Below are 19,088 nucleotides of genomic sequence, written 5' to 3'. Positions count from 1 at the left end.
AGCACATGATTCAACTAGCAGAAGTGCAACACAGGGTTGGAAGCGATCACCCCACAGATCAGTGAGCATCCCCTACGCAAAGCAGCCAACGCTTGAGCAGAAATTTTCTCTTGGCACTACAGATTGTTCCTTGGAAAAGGATGTAGTGGTTCGCCTGGGAGGTCAGCTGAAACTGGAGGAGAAGCATGCAGGCAAATGCATTATTTGATTGACATACCTACAGCTAATGTTAGGCCAATGAGGCCCAAATCATTTTATAAATTTAACAGGCTGAGATTGAGAAAGATAGCTGTGTTTATTCCCAGAAAGAAGGAGAAATTGACCGTACAAGTGTGAGTACAACAGGGAGAGACAGCTAGAAATGGGTAGAGCAGTGTGAAGGATCTGAATTTCTATTCCCAGCTCCAGCGCTGTCTGACCTTGGGCAAGTTGCTTGAATCTTCTGTTCCTCGGCTTCCTCATCCATAACGTTATCTTGCAGCGGGTTTAGAAGGGTCGATTAATGCCTGCAGCCTTCTTGGAGATAATGTTTGAAAGGTGCACTGCACATGTATCGTATCATTACAGCTGGCACTGACTGGCATTTCGAGGTGTTGCCGTGATAACCACCATTTTCGGTGAATTCTGTGGTGTGCACTGTTTTTTTCTCCCATTCTTGTTCTTTTTATTATCTGCTTTCAAATGTACAGAAAGTGTTAAATCCCTGCAACCAAGAAATGTGAATATAACATTAGTTTGAAAATGGAGCGTCTATTCCATTTTTAAGGTGCCATGTGTTTATCTTCCTTGCATGCTGTGATTTTAGAGATTTCTTATCTTGAACTGCATCTGCATAGAGCTCTGCTGCTGTCTTCGAGGACTTTAAGAACTAGCACTGTAGCCAGTGCTTTTCTGATTGCATTTGAAGGTCATTTCCATGGCCATGCTGGGTAGGGCTGTGCAGTGTGCTTTCCTCACTGATGTCAGTGGAGGTCAGTAACCAACCACTGCAAGTGAGGTCTCTTGCAACCTTCCCAATTAATTTCATTTTATCGATAGAACTTCAAGTATTTCCTCAGTGCCCACCTAATCTCTTAAATTATTTTTTTCTCCTGGATAAACTGCGAATAGCAAAGCCTCTAAAATGGCTTTGTTGGACAGCAATGCTGTGTGTAATGACTACAGAGCTGGGAGAGTAGCAGTTGCATCTAAGCAGAGGGAGCAGGAGGGAGAGAATGTAGGTATCCCTGGTTGAGATGACTGCTGTTCTTGCATGGAAGCCAGGGGTTCCCTGTGGACCCCAAGTTGTCGAGATCTGAACTTTATGTCCCAAGAAAAGCTGCACAAATAATGTGGAAGTGACAGTTTTTTTTCTCGCATGAAGAGAGAGTTGAGTTTTGCCATAAGGCTGCTGTTAATGAGGAGCTGCTGCTGCACAGACAGCATGCTCTTCTGGCTTCCACCTTCACTACAGAGTTTTGTAGATACCACCTTACTGTAAAATGTCAGTAGATCACAGAGAAGCAATTGTATGGCAAGAAGGAAGAAGCGAGCACAGACCCTTTATGCTTTTTAACAACCATATTATATGCAGATTTAATTCATTTTAATGATAGGTGAGAAGAATATTTGCTCGTTTGAATTTAAACAGCACAGGGTCACACTCTGGTGCAATGGTTAATCACTAGCAGCGCTTTATTTCTGGACAGTGCTGTATTTGCCTGCAATCTTATATCTCAAAAAAAACCAAAAGGTTGAAAAATGGATCTGCCACTTTGGCACGTTATTTTCCAGTTTTGTAGAGGAGACAGAGTTGAACTGCTCAGCAAAGCCACTCAAGTCTGTTGCATTGTTACTGCATCATTTGTCCGTGCTCTCCCTCCCAAGCTGTTTGACCAAAGCCTTCTTAATCACTATAGAGCTGATGACTTGGTTTTGGCATGCTGAATCCTGCACTTCTTGGTTTCCAAAGCAGAGGTCTTGGTTTTGTTTTTCCCCTTCCCATGTCAGTTGCCTACAGCTGTGTGTGTAAATCCACTGCACATAAATCCAGGCTGACGGTAAACTTCTCAGTGAGTTTCCCAAAGGCATTTCTCACAAGCTAAGAACTTGAAAAGGTCAGAAGTATTCAGTGTGCTTTGCTGGAGGAAGCTTTCACATCTTTCTCCAGGGGACAAAGGGACAGGATGACACCATGCTATTAACGTGTTGTGATCTTAAAAGTCTTGCCTGTATGATAGCTGTAACTTATTTGCCACCTTACATATACCTCAGCTGTCAGACTGGCCCTGAGAGCTCAGCTCTGCCTGGGGAGCTTGGTGACTTACCTCCACACACACAAGAATTCTGTTTTTAATGAATCTGGAAGTTACGTAGTCCTAGACAAATGAAAACCTTCCACACCCGTAATTCTACTTGTTCCTTGTGCAGTTGAAATCTACCATAATTTGACCTACAGTGTGAGTCACATAATTGCTCAGGGAACTAGGTTTAACCCCTTTGCACTCAGCTGTGTGGAGGCACCAGGTGCAGTTGATCTGGGAGTGGGAGATGGATGAATTCCAGAGTGAGAAGGCGAACGAGTTCTAGGGGATCGTCTAGGACAGGGCAACAGGTGGGATCCGGAGGAGGAGGAGGAACAGGGACTCATTCAATGAGGTGTTTAATTCTTGCTGGAAAATAATGGGATAAACAATGCAAAGCTATAAAAGACCCACAAGCACCTTCTAAGGTTTCTCATTTTGCCTTGTCAAAGCAAATAGATGGGCTGTTGCCTTTGTAACCATTGTGTCGTCTCACCCTGGATGGAAAGAGGCCACGGCCCAATAGGTGGAATACAGGACTAGGATGCTTGAGTTGGTCTGTTCCTGACTGTGGTACTGGCTGCTGCCTGAAACACTGAGGGAATCAATCCACCTCTCTTGTTTCCTCTCCTATTGGCTGCCTGTTTTGTCTAAAGAATAAGCTTCTGGGGGCAGGGACTGTCTCTTCCCATCCACTTGCATACTGCCTAGCACAGTGGGGTCGGTATTTCAACTGGGGCTTAGGGGTGCTGCCATAATTCTGCTGCTAAATAATAGATGACACAGTGATTAAATGCTGTTGGCTGTCAGTTAGAGATAACATTTAGCACTAATGTAGCAATATGCGTGTTCGAAGCACAGTACAAACATGGAATAATAAATGCTGTTAACATCTAATAGAGATGTTAAATGAGCTGTTGATATGACACACTTTTATTCACTCTCTGTTCTTGTCTTTCAGACTTCAAACCCTATCGACGTAGCAGGTAGACCAGGCACAGTCCACCATACGCTGCTGCAGAAGACTCCGGGGGTAGGCAACGCTATATAACCTTCCTTTGAGCTTCCTTTGAGTAAACAGAGTGATTGCTCATAAAGAAAAGAGAGCGGCTGACAAGTAAATTGGCCTTTCAAGACTCTTAATGGACTGAATTTTCTTTTTCTGATGAGACAACTGTGGCCTCCACCAGTCATGAATGCAAAGAGATGCACTGACTTTTTTTAACAAAGTCAGAGGGAAATGAGGCAGGAAACTTCTTCAAGGACTTTCCTCAAAGCATCACTTGGAGAGTAGTTTTATGCACTCCATTTCAGAGCAATTATAAGGTTCAGAAAAGCATGAGTACTGTTCATTTACTGGTATGAAGCTGCACTGTTTATCATAAAATTCTGCTGAGTCTGCTGCAAGGAATGAAAGGGAAGTTTTAAGCCTGCTTTAAGCCTTTTAGGTTTCCCTTGTCACGGGGGACTTCTCTGGAACATTGCTTTCTAAATGCTTTTACTCGTTCGGAGGAAGGAAGTTCCCCACCTTTCTGTATACTGACTAGTTTTAGAATAACTAATTGTTTTCCTTCTGCTTTTTCCATAGGTTTCAGACCCTTACAGGCCACCAGTAAGAGTAAGTAAGGTTTGTGGGGGATTTTATATATATTATGCGCGTGTGTTTTTGAAATTTAACATGTCCAGTAGAAAAATTGAAGCTCATCCTTTATTTAAAACAAAATGTCATTGTTGGCTCTTAGCTGCTTCTGATTAATAACTTAGAGGTTGAATCCCAACCATGTTTTGCATCCATTTTTGTACATTAATAGTTCACAGTATGAAATAAGGGTCACAGAAATAAATGACTGTGAGCGTGGGCAGACAGTCACAGACCATCACATTTGTGGTGGCTTAGGTCAGTGTGTTTTGTCTGTGATTCTGATGTTTCATAAAAACACTCTGTAGTGGTTGCTGCAGATCAGCTGACAAAGAGTAACGCATTCAGCTGTGGCACTGCTCATCCCTGATGAATCTTGCTCCATATGCTTCTCCCCAAATGCAAGCAGTCATAATGACCGCACATGGGTTAGCTTGCAGGCCTAGTGCAGCAAGCATGAATGAACAGGGCTCTTTTCAGAAACAGGATGGTTAAGTGTCAGCTCCTTTCTCTTCAGTACCTCATACTGTTCTTTGCAGCCATTTATTTGAGTTTATGAAGGAGAGAGCACAAGTATGAGAGTAAGGCCTGAGAGTGAGAGATCTCAGATCTCCATGAGATGAGGAAGATATCCCACATCCCACATTCTTCCTGTTTCTTCCCTTCTTAATTTAAACATCATCAGCTGCAGTACAGAAAAAAAACGTCAGTCATCTATTGTGCCATTTTAGTAATCAGCCTTTCTCGTTGCTCTGCTGCTAGACAGTAGGGGAAATGAAACTTTCTATCTGATGTAGATTGCTAACGTATAAATTAATCTAAATTCTTGCGTTTTGCATTGCAGAAGCCTGGGAAGTGGTGTGCGGTTCATGTACAGATCGCCTGGCAGATCTACCATCACCAGCAAAAGATAAAGGTAACAGCTTGTGGAACAAAGCCAAGTCTTCTGGCTTACACGTTATGTGGTTGTGACAGATGAGGAGGAAGCAAGCCTGTATTGATTAACTAACACATTCAGTGCTTCTAACATTTATTGTAGCAACTGTGAAGTTTACCTGAGGGCAAAGGAGTTGGGTTGAAGGGTAACAAAATGAGCAGGAGAAACTAAGTGTTCGGACAGAGAAGAGAGGTGGAGAGCTGCCTTGCCCAAAATCCAGCTTTGTACGAAGCACAGATGTTTAATGTCATTTCCCTTCTCTACAAGTACCTCCTGTGGAATATGGAGTATTATCCTAAAAAGGATTAAATGACTGATACTGTGAAGAATGTTTTAGCAAACATAAAGCTGGAGAGTGGGTTGATAGTTCCTGTGCTAGAGATTGTTGGGCTTTCTGCATTGCAGTGAAGATGGGGTGGCTGTGAACCTCGGGAGGTGACAAGATGCAGGAGCACCGCAGTGCTCCTGTGGGCTCCGAGCTCCATGTGGCATGCAGAATAAAAATAAGGTGACTTCTGTAGAGCGGTTTTTCTCATATTTCCTGCTGTAGGGTTTTGTTCCATTAACGAAGAATATTAAGCACTTAAATAAGCACTTCTAAGAGTTGTGTATGTCCTTTTTTCTCAGTAAGTAAACGTATCGTCTTGAAGCTGTGTACTTATCATGAAGCATACATGTTTTTCACTTAGGTGCAGTTCCTTGGGCTGGCCATGCTCGCTTCTGTAGGGGAAGGGTAAAAATAGCCCCTGGATGAGACTCATAGTCAGTTTTCTTCATCCCTTTCCCCATACCTTCATGCTGAGTGATGCTGGCCGGAGGAAAGACGCGGTCTAAAAACATCTTTCTCTTTCCAAACTGGAGAAGCAAACCAGACAAGTCCGTCACCCAGCTCCCAGGGCTTCTGTCGGCAGCTTTCTGCCCTCAGAATATTTTTTGTCAGGCTGAGACTGCTGACTGCTCCCGCGGTGCAGCACGCTCGGTGTATCATGTTGCATGCTCCAGTGTGTGCTGAGGGGCTGAGCGCTCACTTCAGACCTTATTCATGTGGATGAGGCAGGCAGCTGAGAGGCTGTGGAGTGAAATGGCCTTACAGAGGCTGTCAGAGCATGGCTGTGCTACGTGACCAGAGATGCTGCTGTCACTCTTACTAACTCTCCCTGGCAGTGCTAAGCAGCAGCAAGCCTCAACTCCCTTTCTTTTTATTCCATTTAAAAAAAAAAAAAAGGGCAATGCATAATCAGACTGTTTTTGTATCATTTGGCAGCAAATGCAGCTGGATCCCCACAAGCTCGAGATAGGTGGTAAACTTGACCTGTTCAGCAGACCTCCTGCCCCTGGAGTGTTTCCAGGCTTCCATTACCCACAGGACCTTGCCAGGCCTCTGTTTTCTACCACAGGTAAGGGAGGGTCATCATTTGTTGCTTCCCCCCCAAACCCCCCCCCAAAAAAAACACTGTATTTAATGTGTGTCTCTACAGCTGAGTATGCCTTCAAAACTGAAGTGGGTCAGATTGCTTCAGGGGGACTTGGAGGCACTGGGGATGGGGCTGTGAGTTCTCTGCATCACTGAGCTGCAGCACTTGGCTCTTAAAGTTGTGTTATGCAGCTGCTTCTTATGTGCTTCATTGAGAGACTATGGACGGATATTAAAGAGCAATTTTGACAAAACTTGAAAACTTGAAAAACTTGAAAATGTTTCTATTGCATAGGGTTGGAAACAGCCCTGGTTTCTTCCTCGCTCTTACATCCGCTGTGTTCTTCTTAGCTCATCCACTCATCTAGTTGTGCTTGTTTTCTGGGAACCTGAGCATTTTGTAGAATGGAAAACTACACTAACAATACTGAAAAATAGCACAGGTGTCTTTTTTTAAGCATTTGTTTTTTAACAAATTCCCTTACGTGTTTCAAAGTGCAGCCATCTCTAAGGCTTAAAATAGCATTGAATTTTTTAAAAGTAACTACTGTTTATGTAGATAAATTGCTTTCCAATATGTTGGAGAAGTAATTACAATTAATCCGATTACAAAAGTTCAGTAAGCTTCAGTGCACTGTTCTTGATATTTCTGACCACAGGAGACTGCAACTCTGACGTTTTCTCTTTGGAGGTCACTGATGCTTTTCATGTTGGTGCCCATTTGCCAGATGCTGGCTTTGTTCTGTTCCCTGGGCTCAAACTAGCCCTGGGCTTCTGCCGATTTTCTTTGAGATGCTAAAGTCAGCCTTCTCAGCTATCCATTGATATGGTACAGTTCAGCCCCTTATGTATGTAATTCTTCGACAACAAATGTAATTTTCTTTCCTAACTGTACTCTGCTTTTATGATGCAGTATTGCATCGTTACTGTTGAAATGAATGAGGTTAGAAGCGTTCTGTGTGTTTGGTCCTGAGCGTGACCAAAAAGCAACAGAACTGAATGAAGCTGAAACGTCGGTGGGAGGTGACTTCTGAGGGTGGGTGTCAGGTGGCCTTCAGGAGCTCCAGCAGTGTTCAGTGTCCTTCAGACCCTATCTGTGGATGAAAAGTCTTAAACCTCAAATGCAGGTTTTCACCGCGTCCAACTGCTGCTAATTCTAGCTGCATATTGTTGAACACTTCCCTGTATTTTGGTCTTTATAAAGGTACTTTGATGGTATGGAGCTGAGATACGTATTGCATCTGCTTGGATGCATAAGCCCAGCTGATTTACAATCCTCGGTCTGTTCTCCTGTGGCAGCTGTTTCCTTACCACTGGCTCAGTCTGCCCAGCGTTGTCATGACAAGAATCTTGCCTCGTGTATGGTTTTACTGCTGAATGCTGTCTTGGACGGAGTTTACCCTACCAGGCTGAAACAGTCTGTTGAACCAAAGCACCAGTCTAATTGGTATCTGGAGCTTTTTCTGTTATAAAGATGCAAGCGTGGCTTGCTTCTCCATTCATAAAAGCAAGAGGGGAATAGTGTGGAATAGATATATTAAAGAAGGCAAATTAATAAAAAAAACTTGTACTGGAGAGAAACAACCTTACAGCAGCTTGTCCATGAGTGTATTAATCACAACAGCCATCACATTAACTCTAGGTAAAGAGTGCTATCAAAGCGAGCAAACATTGCAGCAGTAATATAGAGATGAATAAATCTTTTGCTCTGCAATATCTGAGGCATTCTTTTCACCTTATCGAACAAGCGCGTCGTCGATGTGAATCATGGGTTCTGCCGCATTGCCTGGTTACTGTGGGAGACATAAGTTATCTGAGGGCCACCTGTCTTCAGGACGGATGTTCGGCTGCCTGGCAGACGCTATATTTAATAACTACCTGACAGCCTGCAATGCTGCTACCGGCTTTCTCCAGAGGATTTTTTATTATCAGCCCGTGTAGTTGAGTTTGTAAGCCGTCTCCTTTGAAGAAATCTCCCATCCATTATACACCTTCTGAAATCTTAAAGGATTAGAAAGATGACAGTCTCCATCCGTCTTCAGGCATTGGAGCAGTCAGAATGTTTATAGATAACTTCAGGTCTCATACCCGTGGTCTCTCTTAAGTTTCCTCAACTCATTTTCTGGCTGCTTAGGTTTGTGGTGCCCAAGCTGGTGAGGGATGGGAAGCACTGTCTCCCTCTCAGGCTTTATAGTCTGCTCATATCTGAACACAAGTGCGTTTTACAGTGCTCTGAGCTCTGGCACCAAGGAAAACCAGGTCGTGGACTGACCAGCACCTCCATAAAATCCTGTGCTTGGCAAAGTGCTTCTGTCATTGTGTGGAATGACAAGTTTCTAACAACATGAGAGAGTTAAAGTATGGCAGGTTTTGCTTTCTGCGGGAGAGGCTCAAGTTGTTGCATGTAGGCAGCATCTGAAAGCTGTGATAGTTGATAGTTCTGCTTTGTTTGCCGAGGCAGAAGTACAGGCAGAGGAGGCACTGAATGGACATCATAGCCCAAACATTTGCAGAGGGAATTTGTGCATACGTCTGAAACATAAATATTCAAAACTAGATTTTAGGTGCGTTCTGAAAATCATCTGTGCTGATCTCAGGGGGCTAAATCCAAGCCCTGGAGATTCCCCAAACACACAGTCATTACCAGTATATATGGGAATCGATCTTCCTCCAGAACCTGTGTATCCCTGTGCCAGGGGACAGCAGTGCTTTCACATTATACAGTTGCAAACCAGTTTGTCTCAGTGTGTGTCTGCCTGCACCAGTGGCAAATCTTTCATTTTCTCCTCTGGTTTTCCCTTTTGAAGCCCACCTGAGCATGAGCTTGGTGCACCTGGGAATGCAGGACAGACCAGCTCATTTCCCAGAGGGCAGCGTGGCACCATGGCTGTGGGCAGCATCTAGGAGAGGAAGAAATCCCACGAGGGAGCCTGTGGCTGCAGAGACAGATGTGAGAGCGTAGATGAGGCTCTCAAGGGAGAGGCGTGATTGATGTTCCCTGCACGCCTGTCCTTAACTGGTGTTTCATTTAGACACAGTCACTTCCGAGCACCTTCTGTCTGGGCCCGTAACTTGGGCTGACCCTGTTTAGTCTAAACACAAAATGATGACTGAAAACACCAGCAGAGAGATTCGCTGCCCCGTTACAGCAGGTGAGCAGCAGTGCCCGCTGCCTCCCAGTGCCTCCTCGTCCTTCAGAGAGCACTCAAGAGAAATCCCACCCTTACCTCACTCAGCTGCTGTGTGGGATCTTCCCCTGCCTGCGCGATGCTGAAACCTGGTCTGCACCTTTGGATATGATTCTTGAGTGTGATGGCCAGGGTCTCTGTCACCTGCCACTGAACTAAAATGGGACCTTGTTCTCACAGGTGCAACGCATCCAGCCACCACCCCCTTTGGTCCTTCGCCTCATCACAGCAGTTTCCTGCCTACTAACCACTTGGCAGGTAAGTGTGAGTAAACCCTGCCTTCACCTTTACACTTCTGACCCGGTCCTGGCTCTCAGCAGGGCTCTGCCTGAGGCACTGTAGCAGTAGCGGAGGGAGAGAATAGAATTGTCTCAGGGATGAGAAGCTCGCTTGGAAGTCCTCCCACCTACGCCGGCTTCCCAGCACACCCTCTCTCATCTCTTCCAAAGGAGAGGAGTGGGATTAGCAGACCCCCCCTCTGAGAGGGGAGGGCATAGCACTGCACACAAACTGAAACCTGACCTCTGGAGCCCTTCTGTGCTGCTGAAATGTGCCCAGGGAAACAGGAAGTTTTACTTCAGAGGTACCTCAAACAAGTTTAACATGGGCTCCTCCCACACCCTTCCTCACCTATGAAAGTTCTTGGCTGTGTCCTGTATTAAAGTTCACTGAACAGTTCCTGGCAAATAGCTGTTCTTCACATTTTGCCAGTCTTTCAGTTTCCTAATTGGCAGTAAGTAGAGCTTGATTTTTTAAATTTCCTCATTTTAAAAGCTCACAAGCAGCTCATTGCCAATTAAAGATCAAGCTCTGTTGATTAATGTTGTAGTAACACTCATCCAATCAGTAAATGCAGCGTGCCACATGACCCAGTAGACTTCTTTCTGTTGCAAATACCCAGATTTACAGTTTCTGAATGTCCTGTCAGAACTAACTGTATCCCTACAGAGTCACCCAACTGCAAAAAATAAAAGGGGAGGGGCAAGAACAGCTATTTCAAAATAAGTAAATAAGTGGATAGCTGTTGGTGTAAAACTCCAAGCTGTTTCTGCTGTTTGCCTTGGTATGTTAAATATAAGGATGTCCATGAGGAAATGGGAAGCACTTAACATGGCAAGTTAAATACTGTAAAGGGACAGCCAGAAAGTCAGTGGGCAGAAGGAGTTGTTTCAAGATGACCAGCAGGAAAGCAATGGGAGTACTTTGTAACCTGCAGCTGTCTTTGGAGGGTATAAGCCTGAGCTGGGCACTCAGAGAGGAACCCTTTGGTGATGGGTGTCTCCAGTGAAGAAAAAGGCAGGACTTTAAAAAAAACAAGTGTCAGTAAGGCTAAGGCCATGCTATCATTTCCAGCACCACAATGATCAAGGAAGCAATTATGGGAGAGGATTTGGGCACGAACAGACTCACATGTTTACTTGGTGTATGGATGGATGTCTATGGGAGTTAGCTTAGGACTGTCTCTGTGCACCATTACAATGAGGGCAGAAGGCTGTATAGAAGAAGGACAGCAAAACAATGTGTCTTCCTCAATTTACTGACCTAGGAGCCTGCTGATATTCTTCCAAAGCAATCGCAGTGCTTCAGGTATTACTGCTGATAGGGAAGGGGAGTTAACAATTTAGCAGCAGCCATCCTAATTGCAGCTATAGAACTTAATTTCTCGCTCCCCTCTGATTGGCATACAAAAGTTTATTGCAGCACCTGTTTGCAGAGTGAGCACTGAATCCCTTCTCCATTTTAACATGCTGGGAATTTTCTGTGCAAAGAACCTTGCGATGAGAAGGATCAGCTTAAAGTCTGGCCTAATCCTACTTGGATTCAGACCGTTAAGAAGGGGAGGGGTGCATTTCATTCTCCAACATTCTTGGCTAAATGCCTGCTAAATCCCTGTTTGCCTTTCCAGATCCATTTAGCAGGTCAAGCACCTTCAGCGGCCTTGGGAACTTAGGCAGCAATGCCTTTGGAGGATTAGGCAGTCATGCTCTGAGTAAGTACTGGCTGGGTTACTGCAGACAAACATCCCTTCCAGAAAAGCCACATGCTAATATTTACAGCAGCTGGTGGTAGTTTTTAAAGAAGTTTATTTCCTAACCTCCATTCTCCTATCTGAAAACACTGCACCTAAGATTTCCAGGTCTCTGCGGTGGGAGCTTTTCTGCATGTCACAGACATCAGTGGCCGTGCTCTGTGCCTCCTCACTGCTGAAGGCCGTTGCCTTGTGTGCTCCTAGGGGTGCTGGAGCTGCTTGACCCCGCTGAGCTCTGGCACGCCATGGACATCTGAGATAACACCCTTCAACAGTGGAGATGGACAGTGGGACAGCTACTGATAGTTCTCCTAATTCAGTGTGTAGACTTTCTCTGTAACCAATATCTGAAGTTTAAATCACCTGTATAAAATAATTGTACTTCAAAAACATGTTACCTGTAGGTAAGACATGCTTGAGAGCCACACATAAGAGAGCATGCTTATGCATCTCATGGTGCAACAGGAATCAGTTGAAGATTGATGGAGGAAAATCGTGTGACTGTTCTAAAAAACCTACAACCAAGCTCTATTTTTATCCACATGCATACAAACCATTTACCACCATTTTTTAACAGAAAGTCCTTGAATACTCAGCTGCAGGCGCCTGATTGCTTGTAACTACCCAGAAATTAAAGGTTCTGCCAGTGAGGGGAGCTGAGGAAGAGTATTGCTTTTATGCTGGAACGTGTGCAGGGGTGGGGGGAGAAAAGGAGCTGGGCATTTTCATAAGTCATCTCTGAGTTATTCGGATGTGCATAGCTAAAGCTTCCTCCACCAGTAGCCTTAAAAAGGCTGGTGGGTCTTTGGCCAGTGCCAGAGGTATCTCTGACCCCCTGCTTGTAGCTGCCCCTCGCCATGAGCTCCACGTTAAGAAGTCTTGAAAGGACAGCTCTGGTTTTACTCTGTGTTGTGCAAAATGCATTAGTAATGATTTGGTTTGAAGTACTTTTAACTCTTCCTCCTCCCCCGCTGTTATTCTAGCCCACAACAACATTTTTACTCACAAAGACGGCCCGAACCTGCAGAATTTCAATAATCCCCATGAGCCGTGGAACAGACTCCATCGGACCCCGCCGTCCTTCCCAACACCTCCGCAGTGGCCCAAGCCGAGCGACTCTGAGCGAAGCTCCTCGGTGACAAACCATGACAGAGACAGGGAGCGGGAGCCCGAGAAGAGGGATCTTTCTCTGAGTAAAGACGACAGAGACAAAGAGAGGTGAGCAGTGTGTGCTTCTGGGCCGTTTATTCCAGTTCTCTTTTTCCTCTGTATTTTTTCTCATTTTTCCTTCACCTTCAGCTCCCATCCTAAAGTCACCTTCAGAGCAAAACATCGCTTGTCTTTGAAGCAGCTGATAGCCGTGTCCCCCAGATCAGTGCAAGTACTAGTGGCACAAAAGAAGTCTCTGCCTTTTAGGATTTGTCCTCTGTGGAAATACAGCCGGCTCATCTTTCCTTCCCTGCTAGCGGGTTACTAAAAATCGCCAGGTTGGGAAAGGGAGCATGTCAGTGTTTTCAGGGGGTACTTGGCTGTTTTCAGCAGCCTCCTTTAGCAGCGCCACAGATTGTGAAAGGGTGGAAGTGGTATTGTGGTGGGTCCTTTGTAGACAGTCATAGCTCTCATTACAGGTACGCTGATGAATTCAAGTGTTAGCTGGACGTTAACGAGATAAAAATGCAAATGTCTGTATCTGGAGCAGTATGCATGAATTCATTAGTAAAACTGATCTTAAAAAACTACACTGTAGGCAAACCCTTATTAATGATGGCAGAACTATATCACCTGAGCTATAGATACGTCATTGGCTTCCAGCTTTATGATTCTGAAGCTTTACATTTTGATTTTGAAGTTCTTTATAGTTCAGACCCTGGCTATCTCCAGCGGTCTATTTCTTTGTGGGCAGTAGAAGCCTGCGAGCCTTAGATGTGTGCATTTGACTGCTGATCGGGGTTTTGCAGTTTGCCTGGAGTGCTTTTAATGAGCTCTTCAGGCAGTGCCTGTGAACAAGATTACATAGAAGCAATAGGCTGAGAATCATCTTGCTTTCAGTGTTAAACTGTCTGACACCCTTGTATGAATAGTCATTCAGATGGGAAGCTCCCTTGTTGGCTTTAGCATAAATCATTTCCAAACCAAGGTTACTTCACTCTCGAGAGCGTTCACACAGGGGTTAACATCTCTATTACATTTCTATTAATTCAGCTTAAGCTGTCCCCAGTATCCATGTTTGGACATGGTTTTAATAAGCTATATCCCTGACCAGCAATCAGGACTACCACAGAGGGTTAGCAACTGTAATCATAAAGGATAAATACTGAACTACCCAAAACACCTCCAGTCCTCAGCACTGTGGCCTTACGGCTCTCAAACACAAACTCAGCACCAAAGGTAGGCATCACTGAGCCCCTCCAGCATAACGCACTTCTCTCAATCACACCGTCATACTCTGCATTTAAAGTACCTGTCATTCAGAGCAGAGTGCTTCTAAAAGGTGAGCATTATTTATTCACTTAAGGACGTGGGAATAAGTGCAACTATTTGGCTTGCTCAGAGACAGAAACATAAATCCCATTCTCACTGCTGCTTCTTCACAGAGGACATTCTCCTTGAACCCCTTGCTCCTCATTGCCTTCATTCCTTTTCTTGGGCTGTGTGGGGATGTTTTCCTTAGGCACCTAGCTGAATTGACAGAATGCCAACAGCACACACTTCACTGCAGCTCCGTAGAAAAATAATCATCATCTCGTGGCTGCTTTTAGTTGTTGAGGCTGTCTCACAAAGGACCCGTGTACGTTTCCATAGGTTTCCAGAACAGCTCTGTTTTGTGTGCCTAGATCCATGCTCTAGGAAAGGAGCCACACAGTAAGGAGAGTTGTAGCCAAGGAAGTCATTGTCTGGCAGCAGGACGTGTGTGCACACACAATAACCACCTTCTTTCAAAAACAATAAACTGTCTGTACTTCTTCATTTCTTAGAGAACAGTGAACTAGCCCTGTGAGCTGCCTGAAGGCAGGTAGTTCATCCCTTGCAGTGAGTTCCACAGCTGTAGCTGATGCTAGCAGAGCTTTCCAAATCATTTTCTGAGCATTCTGAAATGGTGCAGCCAGGCACAGCGCTGTGTGTGTCCAGCATCATGTGTATCTTTGTTTGCACAAACCCAAGGACATATCTGCACTCTTTTTACAGAGACCTCATGGATAAAAACAGACATTCAAACAGATCCTCACCGGCATCAGCTCCAGTGACGCATCAGATAAGCAATCTCATCCGCAGCAACAGCCAGACCTCCAGTGATCCCATCAGGCAGGTTAGCCTCGCTGAAAGGGAAAGGTCCAAAGAGCCCGAGCGAGAGCACCCTGACCGGCTGAGAGAGCCACCCATAGCAGAACACAAGATTAAAGAGAGCCGTTCCCCAGTGAAGGAAACTCCAAGCCATGATAAGAGACCCTCTGAGGACAACACAAAGCCAGTAATCCAGTCTGTATCCCCGTACAGCAAACCTGCACTAAGTGAGAGCTTGAAGCTTACCAATCTGATGAGCAAGGACATGGAGAGAAAGACAGAGCTTCCCAGTGACCTCCAGAAGATTAAGAATGACATCAAGGTCAAAGAGGAAAGGAAGGAAGACAGCGATGTGCTGGTGGTAGGCTCTGAGCCTTCACAGCACTCCCGATCAGTGGAGCATCCCCCGCCACCTACTTTGCACGGATTATCATTGCCTCCCTCGATGGCAGCCTCCATGCCTATCTCCATGGGCAGCGTGCACCAGATGAACAACATGAACGTGCTGGACCGCAGCAGAATGATGACCCCGCTCATTGGCATGAATCCTTTGTCGGGAAGAGAGAGGCTGCCACATCCCGGATTTTCCTGGGACCCAATGAGGGACCCGCTGCGAGACGCCTACCACCGGAGCTTGGACCTGCACCGCCGAATGGACTTCCAGCTCCGGACAGATCCTATCCACAGGTTCCCTACCACCTCCGGGTTTTACGACCACGAGCGTTCTTACAGAGACAGGGAGCCGCACGACTACAACCACGAGAACCTTCTGGAAGCCCGCCGAGAGCAGGAGCGGTTGCGGCAAGTGGAGGAAAGGGAGCGCTTGCACTTACGGGAAGAACTTGAGCGTGCCAGAATGCACCACTTGCACTCGTCCCCTATCGAAAGTCACCTGGCACACGTGCCATCCTTCATGCCTCATTTAAGCGGGATGCATTACCCCAGACTGAGTCCATCCACTGCCATGCACAACGGGATTCTGAACAGGAACCCTCCGACTGCGGCGCTGAGCGCCCCGCCGCCCCTTGTGCCAGCGAGCAGCACCCGGCCTGCCTCCCCCCGCAGGACTACTCCGCTCACTAACTCAGAGTCCAGGGACTACTCCCCCTCTAGGAACCCCAAAGAAGTAGAGGCCCGATAGTCCCCCACGCGGAATTTGCAGCTCTCCTGTATATAAAACGAACGGGGAAAAAAAAAAAAACAAGAAAAAGGAAAAGAAAAAAAAACAAAAAAAACCAACAAACAAAAAAAAAACGACAAAAAAAAACACAAAAAACCTTTTACAAAATGCACTGCTGTAAACTTTTTTTTTTTTTTTTAATGTAAAATTTGTAGAAGTTAAGCACATTTCCATAAATAACGGGGTCGGGGGTGCAGACTTTCCAACAAGAAGGTTGCTGAGAATGGGAATTTAATATATAGGTATTGATTTTTGGTTTTGTTTTTTGTTTCTGTGCTAAAAAAAAAAAATGAGTTAAAAATAACAAGTTTGTACATTTTTTCCCAGATGTGAGAAACGTTTTTAATGGATTTGTATTTTTTTTAATTTTGTGCTCTTTATTCACTTAGAGGAAAAAAAAAAAAAGAAGAAATTTTGCTTTTGTTTTTAGTTAAATTTGCATTTTAAAGGCCTCAGATCCTTAAGAAAAAATACCCAGGGTTTCTTAAAAGTATTATTTATGGAAATACTGTAGTTTTACAGTCCACTGTGAGGTTCCCTTCTGAGGCCGAATGATCACTTACCTTGGTACTTTGGAACCGAAGTTACAGATATATATTAAAATATTAATAATAATAATAATGTACAAAACTGTTTGTTTTTTGCCTTATTATATTATGCAGAAATTTAAGAGGAATTTTTTTTGACTTCTTGTTTTAAACAAAAGAAAAACAACAAAAAACAGAAAACGAACTGTAAATATTCTGTTAATATAAATGTACACCAATATTAAATTCTTAACATAGGTAGACTTTATAAAAATGGTTTCTAGAACCACTCTGGTTATTTGTTAACATGGTTACAACTCATACTCTTGTCACAGTCAGAAATTCACACTCAGAGCGCTACGTACGGCATATATACTTCAACTATGCAAGAACCTGGAGGCAGGTCTTAGTGGATGCTGGGGGGAGGAAGGTTAAAAACAAAACAACCCAAAAACAACCAACTGGCGACGACGGAGACCGATGGAAGCGGCACGTGAGCAGGAAGAGGGCGGCTTGTGTTTAACAAAAAAAGGAGAGACTGGATTTTTTTGTACAAACGCAAGGGACAGTTCGGCGAGGAAGGAGAGGCACGCTCCTGGAAGGGAATTTTGGTTTCCTACTCTTCAAGCTGGCAGAAGCAGATGGAACTGGCACAGTACCATGCGGCAGACCCTTTCCTTATTTTTTTTTTTTCCTTTTTTTTTCTCTTTTTTTGTGTTGTGGGCAGGATCGCTGGCAAGCAAGGACAATTTTCCGTGGACCCCTTGTGCTAATTGTGCAGTGTTCTTATTGGAATCTGTATACAAGACAAAGTAGAATTTTAGGAGTGCAAAAAAAAAAAGTCTAATGGTTGATTAAAAAAAAAGAAATTCTGATATATTATCTATAGTACATGAAGACCATAAGCAAATGTTTGTTTCAGTGTGGTTCTGCCTTGAACTGCTTTTTGGCATGATTTATTTTTTATTTCCAATTTTACTTTTCATCCATATGTAAATTTTGCCATGTTTTACTTGCTGTACCATCCCCCCTCCCTTATTTTATTTTTCAGTGTCCATGTTTTATATATCCTGGGCTTTTTCTCTCTAGTTAATTCAGCCATCCGCTACTATTTTCTTGGCTCTGTAACTCTTGTTTCCCCCCCCTTCCCCGTCCTCCCCCCTGCACCCCCTGTAATTTTAAACATTCAGTTTCCTTGTAGATCAATGAAGATAAATACAACATTGATTTTGGATGAAAACGGCGGTGGCGTGTTTGTGTGCGGTGGCCGGCGCTGCCGACCGGAGCCTGACGGTCTGGGACAGCAGCTCGGAGCCGGGGCTGGTGCTGGGAGAGGGGCCGGCTTTGGTTTGTAGGCCTGTGCTCCCGGTGCAGAGGGTGGAAAAGAAGGGCCCTGCTCTGTGCAGCTGGCGGGGAGGTGGCTGCGGGAGGGCTGCAGCACGGAGCTGCTCTCAGCTGTCTCCGTTTGCTCCCCCAGCTCTTCTGTAGGCTGAGAGCAGAGATCTGCGGGGCCTGGAGAGCTGCTCCGAACCCCCGAGCCCTCAGGGGCTGGTTGAGCAGTGGGCGGCTGCGCTTAAACAGCATGTTACAGCTTCTGTTCTGAAGTTTGTGTGTGACTAAATTACCGAGCGTAAAAAATAAAATGAAGTGAAATAGCAGGGTCCTTAATCTGATGAAAGGAGGCTTAAGACAAAATAGGCATTAAGAATCAGCACCTGCTCTCCCAGCTGAAACCGGAGCACCGTACGACACATGGTGGAAGTGCAAAGTGTGTCGCACTCGGCATGGAGACATTAGTCATGCTGGCTCAGGGGCTGTAACTCTCCCCCCTCTGCCATTGTCCGGCGCGCCATCGTGTTCGGCATCACCTCTAGTGCAGACTTGACCAGGTCAGCCTCGCTAACCTCTGTTAGAAAGAGTCCGTAGCTGCCTCGTCCCAGCTCTGTGTGAGCTAGGGGCTTGTCAGAGCATGCTGCAGCAAATCCCAGCGTGGGCCATGCCCCTTGGAAACACTTGGCCCATGCAAGGTTTGGAAAGCGAGCGTTAAATCGATGCCGTGCTGCCGTGGCATTCCTGAAGGATTGCTTACTGCAGCCACACCGGTGCCAGAGGAATTCATCATGGTGTGGCGGTCTGAACATTAAAAGCAGGTCAGTGCTTTGCCGTGTGCTGTGCTAGGAGGCGTTGCTCTTACACGTTCGGAGGATGACCCATCAATAACGCTGCACTGCAGTGAGATTCCTGCGGAATTGCACTGGGATGGATATCAGCCTTCTCACAACACGGTTCATCATGATTAATGGTATTATTACCTAAACACAGAAACTAATTAATTCAGCCCTATTCCTTTAAGCTACCCCAGCTGAGCCTTCTTCTGTTCAGAAGGACTGTAACACAACTTCCTGGGGTTTATGCATTTCTACCGCCGTCGAGCTTTCATTCCATGCCCTTCTTACCATTTTTATTATTCTTTCAGGCTTCTCCCGAGAGACTTCCCTCAGCCACTGACAATGGGAGGGGGGAACTTAGCAAGCAAATGACAATGGGACAAAGGATGGGATTTGCCAGGTTCGTGGTTTGCCTCAGGCAGCCTCTGCTTGTAAGCGCGCT

At 45.3% G+C, this 19,088-nt stretch overlaps 1 protein-coding gene across 24 annotated transcripts in view; it reads left to right on the top strand.

Annotated features, from left to right (window-relative positions):
* The window catches only part of FBRSL1 (fibrosin like 1), a 431,679-nt gene extending 414,296 nt beyond the window's left edge, over positions 1-17,383 (top strand). For 20 of the 24 annotated variants that reach the window (XM_021412376.1, XM_021412372.1, XM_021412375.1 and 17 more), the window contains 8 exons: positions 3,244-3,315; positions 3,871-3,909; positions 4,766-4,837; positions 6,123-6,255; positions 9,641-9,718; positions 11,367-11,450; positions 12,473-12,707; positions 14,676-17,383. In XM_021412376.1, coding sequence (XP_021268051.1) covers positions 3,244-3,315; positions 3,871-3,909; positions 4,766-4,837; positions 6,123-6,255; positions 9,641-9,718; positions 11,367-11,450; positions 12,473-12,707; positions 14,676-15,912 — 1,950 coding nt within the window. In that variant the 3' untranslated portion in view covers positions 15,913-17,383. The remainder of the gene's footprint in view (positions 1-3,243; positions 3,316-3,870; positions 3,910-4,765; positions 4,838-6,122; positions 6,256-9,640; positions 9,719-11,366; positions 11,451-12,472; positions 12,708-14,675) is intronic. The other 4 variants (XM_021412370.1, XM_021412368.1, XM_021412355.1 and 1 more) reach the window with 2 other exon arrangements.

This window comes from Numida meleagris, chromosome 14 (genome assembly GCF_002078875.1).
Source record: "Numida meleagris isolate 19003 breed g44 Domestic line chromosome 14, NumMel1.0, whole genome shotgun sequence".
NCBI lineage: Eukaryota > Metazoa > Chordata > Aves > Galliformes > Numididae > Numida > Numida meleagris.
Note: the sequence above shows the minus strand (reverse complement) of the source record. Positions and strands in the feature narration are given on the sequence as shown.